Raw genomic sequence first — 26,204 nt, 5'->3', positions numbered from 1 at the left:
CAACTGTGCTATCGGGGTCGGTTAAAAGGCTTAGACAGTGACATATAATGACTCTTCGTTACTAATGACATATATAGTGACTCTTACTTGAAAATATTTTTACCTATACAGGTGAGGCATTTTTTACATGTTGTTTATGCGCATTTATTGATTCTTAGTACCTTTATAAATTACGCCTTACCGGTACCTAATTCATATACCGAGATAGCCTATAAAGTGTCTTTCGCGACAATATTCGACAGACGCCCAGTGACCTGCAGATTAAGGTGCTTTGCCGTCAGCCTGTAATTTTAGCGGCCTGTGAATGACGTCAACATCCTGAGTTAGTTTCCCATGTTCAATTGACTGATGGATGATTAGATGACTCACCTTCTTCTAAATTTAGCTCGTCGATATGTCTGAAGATCTTCATGGAATTACTGGGAGAATTTGCTTGCCGGCCGATTAATTGATCTCTTGCCTATAGCCAAAGTCAAAAGAATACTCCCACCAAAATCCGCTTCTTTTGGCTGAGGTTCCGTAGCAGTTACTCAGCGAGGACAACGGTAATCTGGTTCTTCTGCAATACACTTGCCCTTGAAATGAAGGAGGGGAATAAGAAAGTCACAATTTTGCCCTTATACCACAAAAACATTTATTAACAACCTTTCCGCTTGTATAATATGGTCCTTCCAGATAGATCAACACCATGTTTGCTAACTTAGCCAGAAAATGTCGACAATATGATTGGTTGTACATAGGCTATTTCAAAGATGCAATCAGCAGTAAGGAAATATCTAGATTATCCTATCTTCTCCAGGTATATGTAGTTCGTTGCCAAAGGCAAATATACATAATCACATGAGGGATAAAACATATATCCACACTACAATTTAGTTTACGTACGATATGCAAAATGTGAAATTGTATTGGTCACTGGAGACATTTATACGTTTGAGGCATCGCGCCAAGGAGCCAGCAGTTTATACAACAGCAACTCTGGCTGTCTAGAAACAAGTCATGTTTTTTCTGTCGTGACCCTATACATCTTTGGGTACTGGAGAAAAGAATGGTTTATTTGCGACATCTTGTGTTTTTAAGAGCGACCTTCACCTTTTACTAAATATCCTTCTACTACGTTCTACTCACAATTCATCTTCTGTATATAGAGTTACACTCCCATAAGAACTCGAAGACTCGTTACCAAAAAAAAGCGGCTTTTCGAATTATCTGACATAAATGTAGGTTTCGGAAATGCCTCTGCACAATATTTATTTTTAAAAGTACACCTGCATGACACTGCATTTATTAGACAATCGGCTCCACAGGCGCCTATTTTTGTCGTCATTATTTTCGTCGTCATTATTTCATTAATATAGTGTATAAATTTATTTATTCTAAGTGCATCGGACTATAGAGTTTACTACGTGTATTTTTATAGAACGTTCGATTGGTAGAAATACGCGTGTGATCATAGCATATTTAGAAGTAATTCAAATAATTGCGTCAAACTTTCTAGGCTCTATAAATCGCAAACGTGTGATATAATTAGCTTCAGAGGGGGTTTCGGCGTGTAGATACATCGCCTGCGTGCATGGAAAAACAAAAATTATACTGATTGCCTTTACAGCATTGTTTATTTTTGTCACTGATCTTTCATCCCAAATGTTTTGGTAATTGGCTGACTTGTGAAAATCAAAACACCTTTTCGTAATCGATATGAAAATGCTCCGCATTCTACCTTTTTTACAATTTTTTCTTTGTTGACTCTCCATAACACTAACTCTGTTTTCTTGACCTCTGCGTATTGATCTAACCATGCAATGATTGGCTGACTCTAATACAAACAATGCTTCGTGATTATTTGCCTTACTAAGATAGCCGTAAATTTTCAAGAATAACAACCGTAATATCAGTATGGGGTGTTCTGTTAAATGCACAACAAATAACTAAGGATTCGAAACGTTGGATTGGACAAACATATAACAGACACAAGTTCCTCAAGACGAGTGAGAAAAATAGCTCTGTTTAGGACGTTGTCAAAAGAAGACTTAGGCCTATACACTTCCCCAAGAACAACCTTGGTGATGATAAACGGTCCGGACGACGCTCTTGTCGCCGCATGCGCAGTCTATCGTTCAGTGAAGGTCACTTGCTTACCACAAATACGATGCGCAAATATATATGTATACGACCCTGTGGGAAAGTTTTGTCAGTGACCGTTGTGTAAGTAGGTTGTTTCTCAAGGACACTCCATCCGTAAAACAGATCGCCACCGCATAATTAAAACACTCTTGAGTATATGGCGTTAAACAATCATCAAATTAATTAATTAATTAATAAATTCATAACGTTACATTGAGGAATGACCTCGTCTGGTGAGCCCTAAATAACCATTTATGGTAAATTTAACAGTTTTATGACCTAAATATGATGATAAATATGATGATAAATATGATGATCTAAGAATGATATACCGCTATACAGAATGTCCGACTTGAGGCGTGAAACGACCGTTACGTGTGTCAACAACAAACGCGTCTCTTAGAACGTATATAAAACATTTCACTATGAATTTCTGTTCCGTTAAACCATATGCGTATAAGGTAAGAATTTAAATAGCCATTAAACAGAATGAAATGTAATATACCCAAAGTATAATGGAATGTATAAAACATTAAGCTTGAGGTGAAATGTGAAATGAAATCCAATATGCCGAAAGGAAAGAGTACAATCGACATGTATAAAAACATTAGACTTGAGGTGAAATGTGAAATGAAATCCAATATGTCGAAAGGAAAGAGTGCAATCGACATGTATAAAAACATTAGCTCGAGGTGAAATGTGAAATGAAAATATATAATGTGAAATGAAAATATATTTGAAAACTCCTTTGAAATCCTTTGATATGATTGGGGGGGGGGGGGGGGGCTCCATACGGTGCCACATGGAAGGGCCAAATACTCCTATAGGGTCGACATTTAAGAGAATATCTGGCAGCCAAGTTCAGAGTGGTGCGATACTCGATCGCTGACTTTTATCTGGCAAAGGAATAAGGCACAATAAAACCTGGAGTACGAACATCATCTGAATAAAATCAATACCAGATTGTGAGCATATACTGCAGTTGGGTAGGATTACACACATTTACATCGTTCACATGCAATTAAATGTTTCCACTTTTCCACTACATCGAAGAATATGTTTCTAAGGCTGTCATCTTAATTCTGATCTGCACTTAATAATTTCAAAAGCCATGCATACGTACCTTCAATAATATTTTGTGTAGTATACAGACCTACCGCATATATGCAAAACTGTGATGGAGGTATATATACATGTATCGCATAACGCAGGCCTAAGCGATACAGTGCTCTTGTTATGCGAAATGGAATTGCCATACAACGTTACTTGTTACCATTCAGGCATTGTCTGTGCATAGGGTGCCATTCACACAACTTTGCATCCTTCACGGTCGTATAGCTATAGCAGAGGTTGTTTACACGAAGCTGAGCCCGGCTGTTGGATTTGCCAAATGTATTTGCCGAGAGATAATAAAGTTTCCGGGCTGTGTAATCCAACGAGTATGCTCATGTCTGCCGGCTACTGTTCCTCTTGACTTTGGATTTGTCGATATAGAAGCTGCCGGTTGTGAGGAATTAAAAATATCGACTTTTTCTATTTCTAGATGGAAATCTGGTCAAGGATCATTTTGGGGTTATATCGCGTCGAGCTAGGGATTTATATTGGCAAAATTAAACTTAAACTTTTTGCACATAGCTATGATCACTGGTATTGATTTATGGTAAAATGGAAATGGGTAACAAATTCTACCGGAATGTTTTTCAAACTCTGCTGTAAGCTCATTCATGTACATGCCATCTATGCATGAAACTGGCAGTAATACAGCTGGGTCAGTTCAGTGTCTCTGGACACAGCTTGATCTGATGTGACCGGAACAATTCATAAAAAATGCAATTTCACGAAGACACTGGGGTGGGTTGGAATGGGGGTGGGGAGGATTGTGAGCAGCGGACTATGCCGACTGGTAAGATATTTGCCTTTCAATCACTACAGGTCACAGGAAACGTGGGTTCAGTTCCATTTTTCGGATCTTCCGGTATGGGAGGCGAACATGAAATAAGCATTTCCCAAACCAGATTAACAAATCAAACGAATGTGTCCCAAATTGATATTACCATCTCCCAAGTCAATTAAGAAATGATCCTAAAAAGGACTTCCCAAACCGTTTAAAGGTTACGAAATAAGCATCTCCCACACCAATTAAAAAGGTTCGCCAAATAAGCATTTCCCAAACTGTTTGAAGGTCTGTCAAAATAGCAAGTCCCGAATAAAGGTTAAGGGACATAAACCACTTTCGATGATCAACAGTGTACGCCTCCCCCCCCCACTCCCAATTGGGGAGGTAATCTCGAGATGTGTCCCCTCTGAAGATATATCAAGGCCACTATATGCAACATGTGGGCTCCTTATCATATCCATAATGCGCAGTGTAAAATGATTTTCAATTTCACTTCCACCAGAGGACGCCATGTTTCGGGCGCGATCGTCTTCCGTTTTTGCCACGCTTGTTCTACGAAAGTTTCTTCGGGAGGTGCATATATGGATTATGTGATGCTTGATTGTCAGACCTCTATACGGTTTGGGGGATACAAAGGTATACACGTATTTGGCGAGCCTTTTTCCAATTGGTAGATGCTTGTTTGGTTAGCCAGTGAAGCTGGGAACGTCTTCCAGCAACCTGCAGATGATCATGGGTTTCTCTCTGGTTTCTTCCCACCATACTGCTGGCTATATGTGAATATAAGTGCCTGAAATATTGTCGGGTGCGGTGTAAAACACGAATCAAATACATCTTGAGAAAAGCTTATACTAGGTATATAACAGCCAACGCCTCTTGCTCTCTAGAAATATAGTTATAATAACAAAGGTTTGTCTCCTAGACTATCTTCAAACGCTGAAGCTTTGATCCGCAGATCTCCGGATTATGCGACCCCTGCCACCTGCGAATCCGTGTTACTTTAAGAGGCCCATTGCATACTATGTTCCGTTCTCAAGCAAAATATGAACTCTGGCGTGAAGATGCGAAAATCTAATCAGGGTTACAAGGAATCTGTAAATGAATAAATGTAGGTGACCACCAAAGTAGGCCAGAGGTCAACAAAAATTGTCAAAACGTTGAGTTTCATAAAGCTATTTGAATCATTTTAAGATTTTTTGTTGACTGACAGTAAGGTGAAATGAACACGGACTACGACAATATGATTCCCATACAGACTGCAGAGGGGTAAAAACCATGGTCATCAAATGATATAATACGTGATACATTAATTCCGTAACAACATTTCAACACGGGTTAACCAGATATAGCATATCTTCGTAAAGATGAATAATAAATAATTTATTAAAAATACATGTACACAACACTGGATGGAATTGAATAACTGGACGGTAACAACCCTTTCGTTTACGAAAAGACCATATTATGATAAATATGTGTAAAAATCAACAAACTAGTTAAAAGGAAAGAAAACTTGATCACAGACCTGTTTTAAACATACATTTGTTGTATAAAAACACCATATATTGATTTACAAAATCAATCATTTGCATTCATTCCCAGGTTTTTGGAATTCCCCGTGTAATATCCCCTGCGCAAGACAGCTATGTTTGTTTGGGGAAAATTTACATATGTTTAGTTGCCCAGCGGTGACGTAAATCAAAAGTCAGAATATTACCATCATACAATTATGTCTTGAATGAAATAACATTCCTAACACAAGAAACAAAGTGAGGCATACATGAAAATTTCAGGTGTGGAATGCAAATAAGAAGGCCTTAAACCACACTTACAGAGGACTATGCGGCAAAAACTCACACATGACTGATTATGAACAGCATGATCCACTGCATGATTCCAATGTGTTTAATACTAGCATTTCTTTTTTTTTTTTACATCTGTCTATTCAACACTCAAAATGTATAACACAGACAGTGACTTTAGTACTGACTGAAATGACTTCACCAAGATCAGGATATTTCTTTGAGAAAAACTATAACGCATGACAACATGTATGAGATATTGTTCAGAAACGGAATTTTAAAGTGGTGAGAGATATCAATAATACATGAATTCAACACTTACAACAATAATTTGATTAATATCTTAGATGCAAGTATATGAATCAGAAATATCACCCAAAACGATATATCGTTTACACGCTAGTACATATAAAGAAAACGATATAAAATTACTGTGCCGCCATTTCTTGCTTTTTTGACATCTTCAAAACCTGAATATGTATTTATTTGAAGTCCTACCCCAGTTCCCTTAGAAACCAGGTGAAAATATTAAAATCGTGGGAAGGAACTACGGTTGGACAGGATTAATGCTGAAAACCACTAACCCCAATAACTGATGAATCCTCAAAACTAAAAAATCTTTGGCGGTTTCTGAAAAATTTGATCATATTTCTTGTGTGTGAAGCTGAATCAAGCTGATACAACGTCCAGTAAGATAATCATGCTAGAATGGTTTCAACAGCATGCAGCGTCAATTGTGACTGTACCTCAGCCATGGGTGACGTCAAGTTTTCTTACGTGGCGTCACAAAAGGAAATTGTGGAATAGACAAAACTTTTGTTTCCGTACTATATTCCGAAACTAAGTGATTTTAATACACTGAATCTTAAGTCCAACCTAAGAAATCCATTCATACTACCGTCTAGCTCTTAAAATATTAAATAATGTTCTAGGTAAACTATATTATGAAGAATGACAAAATTTACACCTTCTGACATAACAAATGAAACTGTTTACAAATTATGACCTTACATCAAAAAAAAAAAAAAAAAAAAAAAAAAAAATGACCGGACACACTTGCGAACTGGTTTTAGCCTCGATTTCAATATTATTCACATGGCCAGGATCTCACCATGATAGTACATGGGCTAGGTCAATCAATATTAAGCAGCAGAATAAACACCATATTCATGCATTTGGTTTTATTTCTTTGAATGTGTTTATCTGCTTGGTATTTATGTCTTGGGGAAGAATCATTCTTCCCTCTCACGAATATGGAATTGGTCAGGTTTACAGGTGAAGTTAACTCGCCTTAAAGTGAAGCCCCACATGTACATGTGGCAAGGGGTAGGAATGATTACTTAACCTCATTTGTCTGAGACAGTCTTGATGCTTCTCTAAGTCAGCCAGTCCCTTTTATATTTAGGGATTTCAGTATCTTTCATTGTCGCTTCAAATATATTACATTGCATTTTACCATCTCACCTTAATCAACATGAAGCATTTGAGATTTGTGTTATATCTTCAAATCATCAAATACAGGAGTACTAGTATCTACAAAACAAGCTTTCAAATTACTCAAAATCCATTATCTGTCTTTGGATTGACGAGTAAATCCCTACATGAAGTGAGACATGTTTACACCTATAGACCAATTATCAATTTAAACAGTTTACATAAAGTTACCTGATCAACAGTCTACTGCTTTGTATAGACATTCTATTTCATTACTATTTCTCAAAATAAATAAATAAATAAATGAACTTAATGAATTCTCACACTGCAAGATATTTCTTTGACATCATGGATTTCATTAACTAAAGCATGCATATGTATGTGCTGTATAAGATTTGCTGTTGTAGAAACTAGATCATCCATACTCAGTTGTAGTTAAAATTGGAAGTATTTTAACCCAATATAAGCATGTCTACCAAACTTTCGAATCTCTCCATAAAACGGTAGAAATTCTAATGGGTTAACATCACTGAAATTGGCCACTTTGCTACCTTAAGTCTATTGCTATGGAAACTATAAATCTGAGTGAAACCGTTACAGTTTAAATATGAATCTAATTAACCACAATCTTCTCTGAAATGGAATGACTTAAAGAAGACGTAGTTACCATGGACCACAGGAAATTGATCAAAAGAATTTATATAGAAATAACTGTTTATATAGAAGCCTGGTCCACACCAATATGAATCAACATACAATGGGCCCTAGAAATTAGACCCCAACAGCAGATGTTAAAATAGGTAACACCAATATGAGCCTGTATACACAATTTTAAATCTTTACCTTTGCATAAAATGTTAATTAATAACAATAAAGTAACTTTCTTACTTAGTTCTAAAACCAGAAAGATGTACCCCTGGATAAACTGTTCTAAACTGCTCATGAGTCATTAATTAAAGTGTCAATTATTTTAATAATGGCATTTCTCATTCAAATTATACACAAGTTGTGACAAACAGATCCCTCCAGAGTGAACAAATGAATAAAAATGGGCAGTGAAAAATGCACGTTACAATATGAATCTAGATAATGAGCAAATCAATGTAAGGATATTCTACACTACTTATCCTGCAATACAATCACATACTATGTGAGAAATGAGAGCAGACGGTGTTAGATTGGTAATGTCATGAGGTCATCACTTCTTTGCTTGTAGTGCCGCCAAACTGCTGGATGAAATAGTTCCATAGCTCTGTGTGTAACTGCCAAATGTTGACTTTGGGTCACCAGCAGATGGGTGATTGACAGCATTACTGAATTGCTTTCTCCCATATATGGGCTTAGGGCAGGGGTCTTTGGATGATAGTGGTCTCTGGCCAGGGATCTGTAATAACAAAAGACAGCACAAAAAAATGTTACCTTATATTATTTCCATGGAATTCAATATAAAAGAACAGGAAAAGATACGGTTGCATGCAAAAGCATTCTTAAGTTCATGCGCCACAACCATTACTAAGAAAAGAACAAACTTTTCAACTTAAAACAGACCTTCACTGAGTTACTTCCCTTTCACACAATAGCTACGAGGTAATATGAGCGGGAACTAATAACGTGAGCATGTAGTGTTTAGGTTCTGTTGAAATAGTAATAACAATCTTCCAGGGAACAGAATATGGTAAAACCAGGACATCAGCCATTGAGAGTCAGGGAAACTGTGAGAGATGTTTGATAGAAACTCTGATAGTTTCTATCAAACTCTGATAGAATGGTAACCCCTATCAACTTCACAAGGTTTGCCTATTAAATTGATTGTTGCATAGCATAATTGTTGGCGGTTTTAATCAATTTATAATTTCCCAAAAAGGGTGAGTAAAATCTTGCCTTTCCTGATCTGTTTGCAAAGCTGCAGGAGAGACGGAAAGAGAAATTCTCTCTCGAATTCACCAGCTCTTTCCGCTATACATGTAGGTAAACTTGTTCTGCTTAAACCTCGAAGCTTCTCCATTATTTCAGTCTAACAACAGCACCTTTCACATAGGAGAGTGCTCTAAACAGAAGTAATTCAGTGTGGTCCAATACAAGCCAATCCACAGTCCATCAAGCTACATGTACACGTATAAACATGTAGATACGAGAGAGGTTTGAAGGCCACAGGTTTAAATTCTTTCTCACAAAAAGCATACAAATATTTTGTCCAACCACTCCAAAGAGTCATGAGTTCAACTTAATTAATCATACCATTCTCGAGCTGGTTACAGACAGACCAGGCCTTGTGTCCTCTCTTGTTATGACAGGGTTACTGGCTCCTCTGTAGAAACTGGACACAGGGCGGCTCTGCACTCGGCCTCCCACAGGGGCTGACACTTGTCTGCCTTTAGGGGCTCCAACCAGTTTGGCTTCCTAACGAATGATGTGTAAACCCAGTGTAAATAAACATTTTATTCAGAGGTTATCAACAGAGCATTTTTAATATACCAGTGAATTAGTTAATGTTAAAGAATGCAATGTACTTATCCAAAATGCGTATTTAGCAGCCTTGAGTTTCGACCAGGCATGGTTAGGCTTGGTACCTGGGAGCAGTTGTTCACAAGTGTATAAGCTAATACTGATATTAAGTCATACTATGTATTTAAAATTTCTGCCAACCTCAACAGCCCATGCAGTTGTCTATAGTCAAAGTATAACTGCGGCAGCTCCTCAGTGTTTAAGGTATTTTTACGCAATTATTTTTGGGCTAAGTACAAAATTGAAGGCTTGGCTTAAATCTGGTATCAAGTCTTGAACAAATGAGCCCTGGTGACATCATTTGGGTAGACAGTCTAAGTTAAGATGTCAGACTGACTTTATAATAACAAGACTAATCCCATGAACCTGTACTCCGCTTCCAATCTGATGAGAACTCCAGTGGTCTGAACTCATCCCATGACAAAATTTTGCCACAAAAATGCAATTTAGGACTAGAAGTGGACCTACACACTTTAAAAACCTTCAACACCTTATTCAAACTAAGATAGCTGACCTCATAATCATGAGGTGCACCACTTCCAGTAATGCAGGGGCAACAAACTCAAACTGACGAGTACAAAACACTGTACTTCCATTATTCCAGATCACACAATATGCTATATTTTAACTGCACTGCTACTAAGAGTGTCCTTCAACATGGTTTGACAATGCTTTTTCAGGCAGGGCTCTTGGCTTTAATATTACTTGCTTATAGCCTATCTGGCAGGCCTTTCTTTTCCAAGGTCATGACGAAATTTAAAGTCATAGACAAATTTTTAGTACTTACTGCTTGCATGTTCTCATAACTCCTTTGCCTCATGAGGGCACGTGATTTGGCGGACACATTGGGTGGGGGCTCATGGGTGGGCTGACCATAAACTGCACCTGAAAGTATTTCTCAAATATATGAGAAATGTTTGTCAAGTTATCAGCAAGTAGTGGACAGCCACTTGCCATATATCCTGAGTATCCAATGACTAGTTTCAGATTAGAGTAGTGGAATAAAATGCAAGAAAAGTATCTGATTTATTTACTTGATTGGTGCTTGATTGGTGTATTTCACTCATATAATGGTGGCCAGCATTATAGTGGGAGGAAACCAGGCTGAGCCTGAGGGGAAACCCACGACCATTCACAGGTTGCTGAAAGATCTTACCACATACGGCCAGAGAAGCAGTTAGCACGAGCTGGACTTGAACTCACAGTGACCAGGCCATGAAATTTGGATGGTTGACATAATCAAGTCGATTACGGGTTTTAAGCCTTGAATAACCGATCGTCCTGTTTTGCCACAACATGAAGACACACCAATCATTTGTGCAAATTGGTCACATAAACTAATAAAGTCATCCACACTACTTCCTAGCAGATTTTTTTCTTTCATTTACTGTAACTTCGGCAAAAGTTAGTTGTATTGCAGTACAGTTCCCCATCATACATGTCCAGCGGAATTCTAAGATATCACAATGGCTACATCGATGGCCACAGCATAAACGGTGATCAGCATAGATCAGGGTTGATCAGGAAGCCATAATAAAACATATCTGTCATACACTCCGAGCATCACATGACTTTCAAAGCCACACCAGCATATGTTATATTCCTAAGTATATTCATTTTCTTTCGATGATTAATAATTACTTTTACAGTTAGCTACTTGTAGTGTATGTAATATCCAAATGGCTTGTGAAACCCTCACCATCCCTGTTTGATAAAATGGTTTTGTTCCCAGGGTGAAATAATATAACCATGACCACCTCATGGGAAACTGTTGACCAGTGAAAATTTAAATTCTGTTCAAATGGATTGTCACCTTTCTCCACCAACCTCTAGCTCACCAAGAGCACATTTATAACTGACGAATGCTGCCAGCTAGCATGTGCTGTGTACACAACAAAGGAGACATGTAGTGCACATGCTCACTGTGGGAAAATGTGGCTGAAAGTAATTTCTTTGCCAAAAGGTTTAATATTTAACATGGAAGCCTTCTCAGACGTTACCTATACACCGTCAGAAAGTTATAAATTTGATTTATTTATTTAATTTGAATAATAAACAGAGCGTGGACCTCAATGAAAATTGCTCAGGGCGGAAAGCTGGTGACTGCATAACTTTTAGTGCCTAATGGTATTTAGTTCAAGTTCAACAGAACACTTTACAGCATCACAGCACCAAATGACGACTTTCGTTCACAGTCGTCTCTGCACTTATTTTTTTTACAAACGGACAAGTATTAGCACAACCTGGGAAGAGGTAGCTCTAACAACTGACATGACTTCTGTTTTGTGGTAGCTGTTGCTGAGGATGGCGGGCAACATTCTGTGGGCAAGGCTAATATACCCACTGAACACTACACAGTTCAAGCGCTGCAACTGTGGGAATTTTTCAGGGACAGATCAGCATAACTGCACAATTACACTCCACGTAACCGACAAGCGAACGATGGTTTTGTTCGCTCCAAATTATGTGGCCTGAGCGACTGTCATGATACATGAATGCATAATAACCCATCAAAGCTTACCTGAAGAAAGAATAGCTAGCTTTGTTCACATGATCCCGCTGGGGGCTCTCATGCTTTACAGACAAAACCTCAAACAATAGTTCACAAAAACATTTGTTGACCAAAAGCAGAAAAGAGAAACAATTTGTCTGGGTCTAGATAGTGTTGACAGTTCATTCTATCCATTAGTCAGCTCTATATATAGTCTCACCCCGTCTGACTTGGCTGTTCTCTTTCTGAGTAGGTTCCCCAGCAGATACATCGTTTCCATCCCCGTGACCATGACGATTTGCCTGCTGTGCACTTGTTCTATCTTCCCGCCTCTTCCTTCTCCTCTCAGCCTTCTTCTGGGAAATCATCTGAAACCCCACCACAAAGATGTTTTCATCCCATGACTATTACCTTGGATGACACTCAAGTACGTCCAGGAAACATAGGGCATAAATTTCCACACTGGCTTCACTCCCGTCAAAAAAGTTTCATGTTTTATTGGCAGTCAGTTCTACATTACACATACAATTTGACTATATTTAATTGCGAATTGAACAAATATAAGCATGCCATTATCACATTAATACAACTAGATTGCATTTATTAATTATTTTTACTGAGACACTCTTCCTAGTTTGTGGGCAAAGAAAACTTGGCCAATAACACATTTGTATAACTGCTATCTTCTCACAGATATCTACATCTCATAAACTCAATTAAAGCGACATAAATGATAAATTCACAAACATATTAAATGATTATTATATGAAGAGATCCAATAAATTTAAGGTAACACCCTAAATTTGCCCATCACTAAGTTGCAAATTTTGCCAGATTCTGAGAGTTCTATCTATCTTAGAGAAGTGTTTGTTTAAAAGGTAGGATGATATCCTACTGGAAAATGTAAGTTTTAGCACCAAAAGCAATAGTTTATGACCTTTATTTGCCTCCACATGTGTACTTTTCGGGCAACATTTAGGTCATTTGCCCTGTTATCAAACACCTATATACCTCATACAACTTATTCCTGTACTCTTCTATTGTCAGTTGAACATCATCAGCCAGTGGTGGAAGCACATCATAATCCAATGACAGTTCTTCAGCTGGGTTATGAAATCTACAACATACCGTAGTGTGGAGTCGAGAAAAGGTGTACATAGCTGTTGTGAAGGTTTTTAATGGCAATATCTTACTAAACAATTACATTTTAGAAACTTTAAAATGAACCTTGTAGCAAACATAATATAAATTTACTGGGATAAATATTTATACTGCTCTATAATAAAGCAGAACACTGAACTTTTCTTACATGAGGTGACACTGTATCTTGACTTCACTAACTACATTGTATATATTTGATACAATGTCCATGACTGTACAACAATCTATGTCTTTCCATAGTATACCATATACCACGCAGGTTTTAACCTTAATTCAAATTCATACCAATTTTTCATATAATTTGCATGGAGAAGACTAACCTGCAGACATAAGCATGTTTGAGAGCATCATCAGCAGTGATTCGTTTGTCAGGGTTAAACTGGAGCAACTTCTTCATCAAGTCTATGGCTTCTGGAGGAGCATCAGGAATCATATCCTCCAATCGCTGTTTAGGCCTGTCATACAAAATTTGTTTATTTACATGTTTACAGCATTAAATTGCACACCAACTTTTTATTCCACACAACATTAACACGCATCAACTAAAACTGAAGGTCTTCACAGGAGTTGAAAACATTTTGAACATACCCTATTAACAAGAGAATCTTTACGTCGTATGATAAGAATTACGTAGGTGGTAAAAACTATACTGAATTTCACTTTCACAAAACAGAGAGAAAACTTTTGATGCAGTAGAGAGAATTTGGAATTCTTTGAATTCATAACATGTTGAAGACAGCCAAAATGAGTGCCAGTCAAAGTAGTAAATGTACTCAGTTACAGAGTGGTTAATGTGGAAACAAAGCTAAAAACACAGGGTTTCACGAAAGTCCAAAGTCTACAAACCAAAATTCGAATTTATTTTCAAATGAGTTGAAAAATTATCTAATGGCCAATTTGGGGTCTCAATTAAGTCAATTTAATTTACAAACCAAGGCAAATTTAATGTTCTATTGTGTCATTATCCATAAATTTGTATCAACATTCATTTCACACCTTCACCCATTAACTGTTGAGTGATTTTAACATCTGCAGGTGCACTGTGACTAATTCTCGGGAAAAAACAACCACCACAAAAAAAGAGCTTTACTTTTTTCTGATTAAAATAAATAAATACATAAATAAATATATATATTAAAGATGATGTAAAATAAAAAATGGATTAAAAACCTGTGGACATATTTAGTTTCCAACCACAACATTCAATCTTGAACTCAATTGCATGAACCTAATATTGGTTCATAAAATCGAAATGTACAAATCCCTGGAACATTATCAACCTACCTCACAGCAACTAATAACACAAAGAAACTTTTTTTCTACCTGATAGATGTTTTCTCTAATACTGAAGCTCCATATGCCGACTTTATACTGTCAATGTCTGTAAAGTACCAACAAATGCTGCATGAAAGCACGGCAGTTAACAATCATCTAGACTGATGACAGCCAAAGGCAATTTAAAGGCGAAGAAAATTTAAATATCAATCAAATACCATTGAAAAGAGTATGCATTTCCTTGCAGGTGCATGCCATAAAAAAAATTCTAATATTTACCTCAAGTTGATAAATTATAAATAAAGTCAGTGCCAAAATCTGCTGTGGGCAACTCCATTTTGCCTATTGCAAAACTGAAAACAACCGTTCTGTCCTTGTTAAAATGTAAGAGTCTAGGTTGTTTTGTTATGATCTTGGGCACGTCCATGCCAATGGAATGAGTGGAAAATAAATCATTCAATCAGAGCAAGGCACGTGACAGTTATTGACCAATAAATGCACATTTCCTGCCAGCATCACTTCATGTCAGTTTGAGCTCTAAATTTAAACATAACAGTTTTGCGATGACAGAGGGACAATAATTTTAGGTCAAACTAATAAAAAACATGTCAGAACTGAACGTTCTATTTCATGTAGAAACCGCTGCTTTTGGAGGGGTTACAAGTAAAGAGAACGTTGAAAAAACGCATCACTGCCCATGCTGCGCTTATCCAGATATAGTACCCACATGTAGATACTTGTTGTTTGATGCCACCTCTTCATATCTGATACACAGGATAAGTGGCAATTGGCCGTATGATGTCGGTACTGGTAAATAATTCACTTTTAAACTTAACTCCCTGACCAATTATATCTAAATTCATTTTGCCTTTGTCCTCGGACAATGTGAGCCTTCAAATTTTGAAGAAAAAAAAATACATTCTGACTGCACAACCCAGCCCCCCTAATTTATCAGCAAAATGGAACTGTCCCAGCATTCATGACAAGGAAGGCAACTGTTTATAGACACTTTTAGCACACTTCCCTCACCATTGGTGTCAGTGTTAAAGTTTTTGGAGGTATGTTAGAATATCCATTAAATGATAGAAATATATGTAGAAATGATTGGTGTAGGCTGGATTTGTTATTTTCTCTATTACCCCGTTGACACTGACTAATTTAAGCTGGTTTAAATGCGAAGCTGGCTTGAGCCAGTTTGACATCGCTCCCGTGAATGCAAAGCAGGGGTATATAACCCCGTGTATTTGCCCCTGCTGGCAACATGGATTTAAGCCAGTTTCAGGTCTTCAGCAGATTTGTCTGTGTCCTGTGAACGGTAATTGGATTAAATGCCCTGGGTACATATTTTCGGCATTCGGATGCTATTACTGGCTGACATGAGAACGGGCCATTTTTCTACTAATATTTCAGCCTTTGTAATAACTGCTTATACAGTGTAATTCTCGACCCATTAAATTATCAAAATTCCTTAAGAAAATATAATTACGTGCGCAGTCTACAAAAATCAAATTTGCCTGATATATGATATAGGTAGTGTTTTACGACATATTTTTGATGCTTTGTAATGACAATGTTTCCCAGTACCTTCTCTGGTGGGCTTGGCTATTGATGCCATGATTCTCTCAATTTGGTTTAGGGTGGATGAGCCTGGGAACAAAGGGCGCCCCAGTAACATTTCCCCAAGAATACAGCCTAAACTCCACATATCCACTCCCTTTGTGTACCTGAAATATACAAAATATGTCACAATTTCTAAATAGTGGCCCATATAAATGTATACAATGATAAAGACAATGCATACAATCTTTTCTTAGCAGAAAAGAAACAAAAACTACTTTTTACATTTTTTTTTTTACACTGATCACGTAATTTCTGCATTCCACACTGGTGTTAGTTGCAGGCCGTGTACAACCCTACATGTCAAATACAGATGATTTTTCAAACAGCTCTGGGGCTCATTTTACACCCAGATGATACCATGACGTGAAAAAGAGACATATGAGCTCAGTGGTATGATGTCAAGCAACAATAAGACAAGACATCATACATAAGCAGCTTTAAAATATTAAGGTCAACCGCAATGGTCTAACCTTGACGTTGACCAACCCACCTGTGAGAAGCCAAAAGAATTTCAGGAGCTCTGTACCACCTTGTGGCCACATATTCTGTCAGGTTTGGGTCTCCGGTCTCTTCATCTACACCAATCTGAGAAAGTGAGCGAGCCAGTCCAAAGTCACAGACCTTTACTAAGCACTCACTGTCCAGCAGGATATTGGAGGGCTGCATAGTCAGGAAAAAAAATGGGCATATTGAAATATCAACACATACACCTTTAGACAGAGTGCTACTTACAGTTGTAAGCAACTGGTTTTCCAACATGATCTAAAGTTTGCATAGTCAATTTAACCTGTGAGTTTTACGATTCTCCTTCGAATAGTTTCAAAAAATTTAAGCAAATTGAATCCGCATAAAAAATTGCTATAATTATTCCAATTATTTAAGTGGACAGTGTTTAATGGTCTGTTCTCAGATTTTTACAAAAATGTCTTCATGCATCACTTTTCATAGCTCTATGTTGCAATCTTTCTATTAGCTTTGGATATCTTTCAGGTTAATCTTCCTCTGTAGCCAGTTAGAACAGTTACCACTACTGTAGCCGTCAAACGGCCATTGTGTTGTTAAACACAGTTGACATTTCCAACAATTTGTTAGAAGCTCACTCGCTTGTCCATAGCAGAGACACAGTCAGTGGGATGGCATGTATCAAAGCGACGTTCTTTGGAAGCCAATACATGTTGGTATCTACTTTTCTTTCACTTTCACTGGCATGTCGAAGATTGCTCAAACTTAAGACGAATGAACTCCCAATTTGTTTACCCATCACGCCCTAAATCACCAGAGTATGTATATGTGTTTAAAGCCAAATTTTCCTCACAGCTGTTAAAATTTAGTTGGCCTCCCAGAGTTTCTTACACAACTCCTGAAAGCCCGGCAAAGTTTTTCCTATCCATGGGTCAGCCAGCAGTTATTTTGACTAGCCAAACTACATCGAATTAGATAACAGCTGTTTTACTAGCAGGCGGGTTAAATTCCAACCAAAGACAGTATATTATGGGATCAGCCAAGTTCCCTTCGAAGCTGGCTCCTTGCACCGTTGTTGTTGTTGATAACACTAAAGTCGATCTTTGGTAAATTCCATGCTTGACTACTTCAACTACATTGTATCTATATGCCAACACAGTGAAGTAAAAGATGCAAGGCTTTTCACAAGAACAGCTGAGCCGTCCATGAAATATTCAGCCATGTTTTCTCAGATTTGACTGTGCAAATCACGGCTGCACGATTCGCTAGCTAAATGCATGTTGAAATAGTAATGCATTATGGTGATGTGCTCAAGCTGAAAACAGGCTTATACAGCATGTAGGACCGTGTTGGAAGTCTCAAAACAGTATGCATGCAATTCTAACTCTGTGTGCTGTCCCAATATACACACAATTGTTACAGTCTGTGACAGCCATAATGGGAACAAATGCTTACCTTGGCATCTCTATGTATGACATTGCCAGAGTGTAGATAACTTATAGCCTTCAGTAACTGGTACATGATATAACGTTTGTGTACATCCTTCAGTATATTCCCCCGTTTGATGACATTGTGCAGATCTGTATCTGAAATGTTTGAATTGTGAAATGCATGCTTACTTGAAGTAATTATTTCCTTCATATAGCTACAAGAAATAATAATTCTTCATTCTCAGCTAACACATGCTCACTGTACACATGTACAGTGTACATGTATTTTGACAAAGATCATGGGCAACAAATGCCCACTGCCAACTAAAACCCACCTTGAGTGTGTGACAAAGCTATCGGTAGGTAATGAAATGCTGCACTGTCGTTAGTACCAATATGTTTCCAGCAAGTAGCAACAGAAAACAGATTATAAACAGTTCAGATGTCCATGCTGGCTGAGCTGTGGAATGAGTTCTATCAGGAGGTGAATAGCCCTTTGTCAATAAGTTTACATGGAGTGTTAGAAGTTTTACTAGGGTTATAGGGTCTAGGGTTTTACTGTCAGTTATCGGGCTGCTACCTGCACCAGGGACCTGTTTCACCTAGTGATCTTAACTTGCGCTTGTTTTAATGTCATGCCAACATAATGCAAATTCATACGTCACTATCATGGTAAATATGTCACACAACCACTTTGCAAAACAGGACTCTGGAGAGGTGAGGTGATTTCAACTGGATTGTAATTATACCCATCAAAGCAACTGTCATAGGGATACACTATAACTGAGTCTAGCATAGAACACCAGTGAAATAAATATAGACATAAATTGTCCATTTACAAGCAGCTGGGTCATTCTGTGTCAGTTCAGCTGGCTGTTGTGGTGACCCTCTTGGATTTTGCTGAAAAAATTCTTAAAAATTCCGTGACTTTTTCAAAAATTTAATTTCAGCAGGAGGAGTTGAGAACAGCTCTAGAATTTTCTACCATAGTTGGCTAATAGATGTATCCAGATGTGAAAAAAAATTTCAAAGAGGTGTTCAACTGTCAACATGGGGATCACTTAAGACAAAAACAAGGTAAAATGTCCACTTTTTGTCCTGGAGCAAAGTTCAGACAGCAACTACATGAATAATAATGCCTCAAAGTTGTCAGACTTTCTTCTGCAAATTGTCATATACATCAACAATATTAATCAGGCAACACATATCTCCTAAATCTATCACATGACCTATGGCAGCTCATTGAAAATACAAAATATAGCGTATGCGTTGAACGTTGAACAATATTTAGGGGCATATATCTAAAAAAAGTATTGAAGATATTTATATTTTGATTCCATATTCTGAAAGCCAGGGTAGAAAATACCCTGTAGGTAGATTTTCTAGGCCCATTGAATTGGAAGTTATGATCATCCAAAAATGCCTCCAGAACAGATATCCTATTCGCATATGTTGAAAATGAACTTTATAGGATGTTTTAGATGGTCATATCTCAAAAACCACTTGGAATTTGGGGCTATAACTTGGGAAATCTTCCTCATATATGTCAAGGAATTTTTAAGAATTTTTGCAGCAATATGCGAGATGGTCACCACAAAAAAAAATTTTTTTGGCTGATTTGATGTGGAATGACCCAGCTCTTCTTACATCAAATGAAAACAAATTACATGCAGAATGTGGATATTTCACAAATTACAGATTTTTTTCTATCTGTACCTGTAAAATAACAGTATTGAAGGACTATGAAGAATAAATTACTAAATGGACCGTTTACATGTAATCTTCTGCAGAGTACCATTTTAATTTGCTACGCTAAGTCTAGGCTATAAAAACAGTATTGCTTAACATAAACAACCTCTAAACATCACTACCCGTCATCAATTCCTGGAGTTAAAAACTATTTTTTGTGAAGTTAGCTTTAGAACTTCCTAATCTATCCTTAACAGGTGGCTCTACCTGACAATAATAAAAACAGTCTATGCTTTATGACAAAAATATATTTATTGCTTCTTTCAAATTTTTACCTCACCATTCATGTTTCACACTTCCTATTTTTAATTCCCTTAAATTAAGATAAAACAGAAATAAGTAAAATTAGTGTACTATAGAGGTAATACACATATTCTTACCCATGAACTCAAAAACAAGATATATATCTTTGTCGTTCTCTGCCTTGATCACATTATGCAATTTGATTATATTGGGATGTTCACCAAATTCTTGAAGAAACATGATCTCGCGAAAAGTTCTCTGAAATAAACAAGAACATTTTAATGCACACCAGAACAAGAATGTTAGATGTACAAGCAGTGGTTTATAGTCCTGAGAGTAGTCTGCACCTTACTGCAAAGCCTAATAAGAGATCCACTGAGGACCATCATACAGTTTGAACATTGTTTGGGAACCCCAAACCTATATAACATCCATTTTTTCACAGAGAAGCTCAATGGCGTGAATGCTATTTAACATATTGCATTAATCATATAAATGACATTTTACCTTGCATTTGTTTATACATCATTGATATAAATAGGTTATTGTTGGATTTGATTGCTGCTTAACCAAATCAATGGCGTGAGATATAGAACCTTTCACTTACCTTTGTGCATTAAATTTCATTATTTTTCCTAGATATGCCGTAGTCTAAACTGTAATACCGTATAACGGCAAGATTTAGAATAAAAATTTTGGAACTGAAACATTTAAAGTCACAAAGAATTTAGCTACAAACCAGCGATTTACATGTAGATTTAAAGAAGATCCGTAGAATGGGAAAAGTCAAGAAAATACATCACAGATGCAATATATTTAACAAAAAGATAGATTCCAAAGTGAAGTGTCTAACATGCATGTACATCCAATGTGGCTTCACTGTTGTATTTCAGCTTTGATCGGAATATCACTTTCAGTGAATAAGGAGATTACGATTTAAAACATTTTGTTTGAACATCTTTCCTTATATACATGTACCGTAGCTTTGTAACTGGGGCCTTTTTGTAGCATTAATTTGGGCATTTTGCATCTGCTCAAATTTGGTTGTGTTAATATGCAGTATGAAGGTATATACAATGCTTTCACAAATATACATCATATGCACATGTACACAGTGTATTTGTTCATATGTATACAGCACATGTGCACAGGTCACGCATGTACACCGAATCAACATTACAGGAGCTCACGCAAACAAGTTAAGGTGGGGCTGTCGGAAACTAACACAGCTAAAAAGTGTGATTTTACTGCACTTGTAGCCTCTAACATTGTTGTTAAGCCATAAGCTACAAACACCCATTCATGTGTAAAAATTGGGACAAGACATGGCTAAGAGTATACTTTTGCACATTCCACAATATCATTCCAGCAGTGAAAAAATTGCTGCTACAAATTACCTAGTGATTAGAGGGTTGATGTAATTTTAATACCGAGCCCTACATAACCTCCTTTTAAACAGTCTAAGCTCAAATCCTGAGCTGGTTGATTACTGAGATGACATAGGTCCTTATTTGAAAACACACATGCTGTAAAGAACAATGGCACACATGCTGATTTATTACCCATGAAACATTTAAAAACAAGATGAACGGAAATTATCCTCTTACCTGGGCATCTGTTTGATTACGAAAAGCATCAAATATCTTCTTAACTGCCACTACCTCTCCTGTTCTTCTGTCAATGGCCTTCCAGACAATGCCATAAGCCTAAGAAATTAAAGTGATGAAGAATGTACAGGTACGTATGTTAACAAAACATCAGTTAGATGTTTCTGTACATAAGACACATGTAGTCTGTTTATTTACACATGCTGTACATTGCTGGTGCTCTTGGTGGTCAATGGCAAGCTATGCATTGGGGATAAATGAACGTACCTTCCAAGATATTTGGAATAAATATTCTACGCTTATACAAGCTTTAAAGCCATGTAAATTGACTCCAATTAGTTGCATTTTCAGTCTTTCTCATATACATAGAACTGCATTAAGGAATTTCAACGTCGCAAAACAAATTTTGTGAAGAGGATATACTATACGCAATTGCTCAGTTTGGTTCTGTAGTCTCAATTTCAATGTTTTTCCAGGCCCAACTACAAAACCCCCTGATTTTCCAAAACCTGGAAAAGTTTCTTTCAAGTTTCAGATTTTCTAAGTTTTTCAAGACCCCCTTAAGAAACCTGGTCTGTGGGCGTTTGGTGTCAATAAGAGCTTGACAACACTCGTGCAGCCATTTGCGTCATGTTACACTCACTGACTTGCCATAACATGGAGGTTTTCCTGGGCTCTGAGTTCCTCTATAAAACTGACGAACATTATCATGATCATATACATCATTTCTACTATTACATGTACATGATACTTGTACCAGCTATATCACCTGTACCAGCTATATCACTTGTACCAGCTATATCAGGGGCATAGTCTAAATAGAAAATCTACTGCAGGACCATGCATATTTCACCAAAACTACAATAATCTCTATTACACTTATACCTGTAGCTGTAAAATAAAGACAAACAGTGGTAAGAATATATAATGTATGACCCCTAGAATAGTTTGCCATCTTTGATTCTGACATACTCCCGTCCATATTTCTAAATCAATGGGCGAAAAGACAAGATGGGGTAAGACAGATCTTCTAAATATCCAATTCACATATCATTATTACTGTAAAAAAAATGTATATAAAAGCATGTCACATGAAATTCTGTGTCTTTACGCACAAGCAAAGGTTCTCGACGAGATGCCCGGAAAGGCCATAAGCTTTCATTCTGACTTTTGACGATGCACAGTAAGGAGTGAGTGAGTGTTTGGGGTTTATCGTTGTACTTAACAAATTTTCAGTGATGACGAAGGAATCCTTAGAATGCATGTAATGCGCCTCCTTATTGCAGGAAGGATTTCCACCGCTCTCTTATCTAGTGATGCTTCACTGAGAAACCTTACCGAAGGCAAGTAAGCCACCCCGCTTGAGCCATTATACTGATATGGGTCATCCAGTCGTTGCACTATCCCCTTCATGCTGAACGCCAAGCGAGGAAGTTAAAACTTTCTTTTTTAAGGTCTTAGGTGTGACTTGACCCAGGATTGACTCTGGATCTACCGTTCCCAAAGCGGACGCCCTACCGTGTTACTGGGGCCAGTGCGCGGTAAGGACCTGTAATGCCTAGTAAATGCAGAATGGCCTCACATTTATCAGTGGCCTGAACAACTGAAGATTCATGCGACAGAAAGACAGACAAGGAATTGTGTGACCGACAGTCATTCTTGATTCCCAGAAATACCAAGTCAGCCGTTCACACAGTCAATGTCATTTTTTCAAGGGCACCTCCACTCTCGGGTTTTTCTTTCAATTGAAATTTAGTTTCTTTTTGTTTTGATCTGCCATTTGAGGTACCAAAACTGAATATCATAGTACTTTATCATCCATCAATTTGTAGATTAAGGCAAAAAAATGAAGTACGTGCATATATATCAGATGTTAAAAATATTCAAAAAAATAAACTGAATTATTTTTTTTTTTTTGACATTGCCTTTCCTCTGACATCTTTGTCTTTCAGTACCTACATGTATATGAACTCAAACCTCAAGGTTAGCACGCTAGCGTAGCGTAATGACCTAGGAGTCTCTCACCAATGCAGTCGCTGTGAGTTCAAGTCCAGCTCATGCTGGCTTCCTCTCTGGCTGTATGTGGGAAGGTCTGTCAGCAACCTGCGGATGGTTGTGGGTTTCCCCCGGGTTTCCGCCCACCATTATGCTGGCCGCCGATGTATAAGCGAAATATTCTTGAGTACGGCATAAAACACCAATCAAAATAAAACAAAAAAAAAAACTCAAGCCGGCCTCCAGCATGTATATATTGCAAAGTGATATCGGAGCACATTGCAGTTATAGTCACATGTATGTCATGAAATGTTAAAAGATCACAGAAAGTCAAAACATTGTAGTCTGAGTAATCAGCCTGGAACTGACATACTGCCTAACGACTTGGATATATTTAGTTTTACCCAACTTACGGTCAAGCTGTCGGTATGCAGCCAACTGATGCAACCGCTGACTGGTGCAACGGTTTTATCATCCACTTTTACAGAGAAAAATGTCTTTTTCAAAATAACTGATATCTAGAGTAACTACAGGCTCGTTGGTTTCTTAAGATTCACACTATTTTCTGTACTTACATCAAGTTATTCATAGTGTTGAGCACCTAGGTTCCTGGCAATTAAGCAGCAGGAGGTGATAAATAATTTACATACATGTAAGGCTAAATGAGCGAAATGCTAATTTTTGTCGATTCCTCAAGTTCATAATACTACATGACACTGAAACTATCATATCTGAAGGATAGACACAATCTGATTACTTTTCCAGAAAGAATTTCTTACTGTATAAGCTATATTTTTTATTTTTCATGCTAAAATATACCTCAGTTAGTGCCTACCTCACCTAGGTTAAATTTGTTTTGTTTTCACCTTCAGTACTTCAGTCACATGACCAGACAGTGTGCTGATGATTGGCTCAGAGCAGCTGTAACATCACTGCAAAAGTACCAATGTCTGGTGAGATCTGTCAAAACAGTTGAATGTGTGACCACACAGTGAAATATGTATTCTAACCCTTAAAGCGCCAGAATATTCTGGTCAGAATACAAATTACGTAGAAATATTTTCAATGAAAGAAATCCTACGGACTAAGCCTAACACCACATTTCAATAGGATTTTGATGAATAACACTATTTAACCTATATACCTGAAGATTGTTTGAAAAACAAAATCTTCAGCTGTGTCCATAAAATTTTCCTGATGTGACGTGATAACATTCCCTGCATGACGTCGAACAGTCAGATATGACGCTGAGTAAGGCATTTAGCAGGGATGACATCAAGAGCATTTGAAAGGGCAGCGTCATTTGTAGATGTGTCATGTGCCCATGGGTGACGTCACATCACGCAAAGTGGAAGGGACAGAAATATGTTGTTTCCGTATACTCTGAGAAAATGTACAATATCGGTTTTAATTTGCTGCAATATTTTCACAATTTAGAAAAGCAATTCAGACTATCCCGTCTTTATCAATTCACCTTGCTTTAAGACAGATATTTTGACACCAAAGTAGCTGGGAATATTATGTACATATAAAATAGCCCCAGACATAACAAATTTATAACTACAGAAAATTGTGTGAATTGTAAGAATAACTACATGTTATTTCCCAAACTATGTAAAATCGTGCACCATACAACTTGAACTATTGGACCAGTTGTCGTAGGGCAGCTGACCTGGGGCCACATGCATAAAGCGGCGTACAATATGTTTTTATCATACATTTGTCGCACGTTATTTTGTAAGTGGCCCCAGTATTCAAGCTGTCAGGAAGTACGTTAATATTAATATGACCGAGTGCTGGAACTATCGCAACAATGTATAGCCTTTAGGTCTCTCCTGTATCCCATCATTGCCGGGTTGTAAAAGAATTTCTGAGGATAGTTACTACTGCATCCCTGCGTGGATAAGTCAACAAACCACAATTTACCAAAGAAATTGTGCTTCGAAGACGCGATGTTATGACTTCGAAAATGTTGTTGTTGTTGCAATATCTTTCTCTCAGTTCTTGAACAGCTATTTTCAAAGCGTTGACGTCTCAAACAAAATTCAGGAAAATTGAAACAATTATAGAGATGTTCTCACTTACCCCTTTTCCCAAACGCTTTTTATCTCATACTTCTTGGTAATGTGGGCTTCAATTTCGGAACTCATGATTACTGAAACATTCACACACTGATCTCCGAGTGCGCACGTCCCGTTGGAAGAATGCTGTACGTCGGTCTCCGCACACAAAGTAGTTCCGTTGTTTATCATAAATGGTTTTGTGATGTTATACCAGAATTTGAGACTATTGTATGATTACACAAAATGGGTTGAAACACTAATAATTTTCCATTTGTTTCAGGGACCTGGTATGGAAAAAAACGTTTAAACTACAGTCCTGCGCGTATTAATATACCATAATGAGTTA

The 26,204-nt window shown here is 37.4% G+C and overlaps 1 protein-coding gene across 1 annotated transcript; it reads right to left on the bottom strand.

Annotated features, from left to right (window-relative positions):
• Positions 1–6,852: 6,852 nt before the first annotated feature.
• LOC135469994 (extracellular signal-regulated kinase 2-like) lies at positions 6,853–25,945 on the bottom strand. Its single transcript, XM_064748675.1, is given in 14 exon segments — positions 6,853–8,641; positions 9,496–9,657; positions 10,550–10,647; positions 12,474–12,621; positions 13,265–13,370; positions 13,735–13,869; positions 14,738–14,795; positions 16,274–16,413; positions 16,800–16,969; positions 18,227–18,357; positions 20,331–20,451; positions 21,801–21,899; positions 25,881–25,903; positions 25,906–25,945. Coding segments are annotated over 14 exon segments (1,617 nt in total). The 3' UTR covers positions 6,853–8,455.
• Positions 25,946–26,204: the final 259 nt, after the last annotated feature.

The sequence above is a fragment of the Liolophura sinensis genome, chromosome 7, assembly GCF_032854445.1.
Source record: "Liolophura sinensis isolate JHLJ2023 chromosome 7, CUHK_Ljap_v2, whole genome shotgun sequence".
NCBI lineage: Eukaryota > Metazoa > Mollusca > Polyplacophora > Chitonida > Chitonidae > Liolophura > Liolophura sinensis.
Note: the sequence above shows the minus strand (reverse complement) of the source record. Positions and strands in the feature narration are given on the sequence as shown.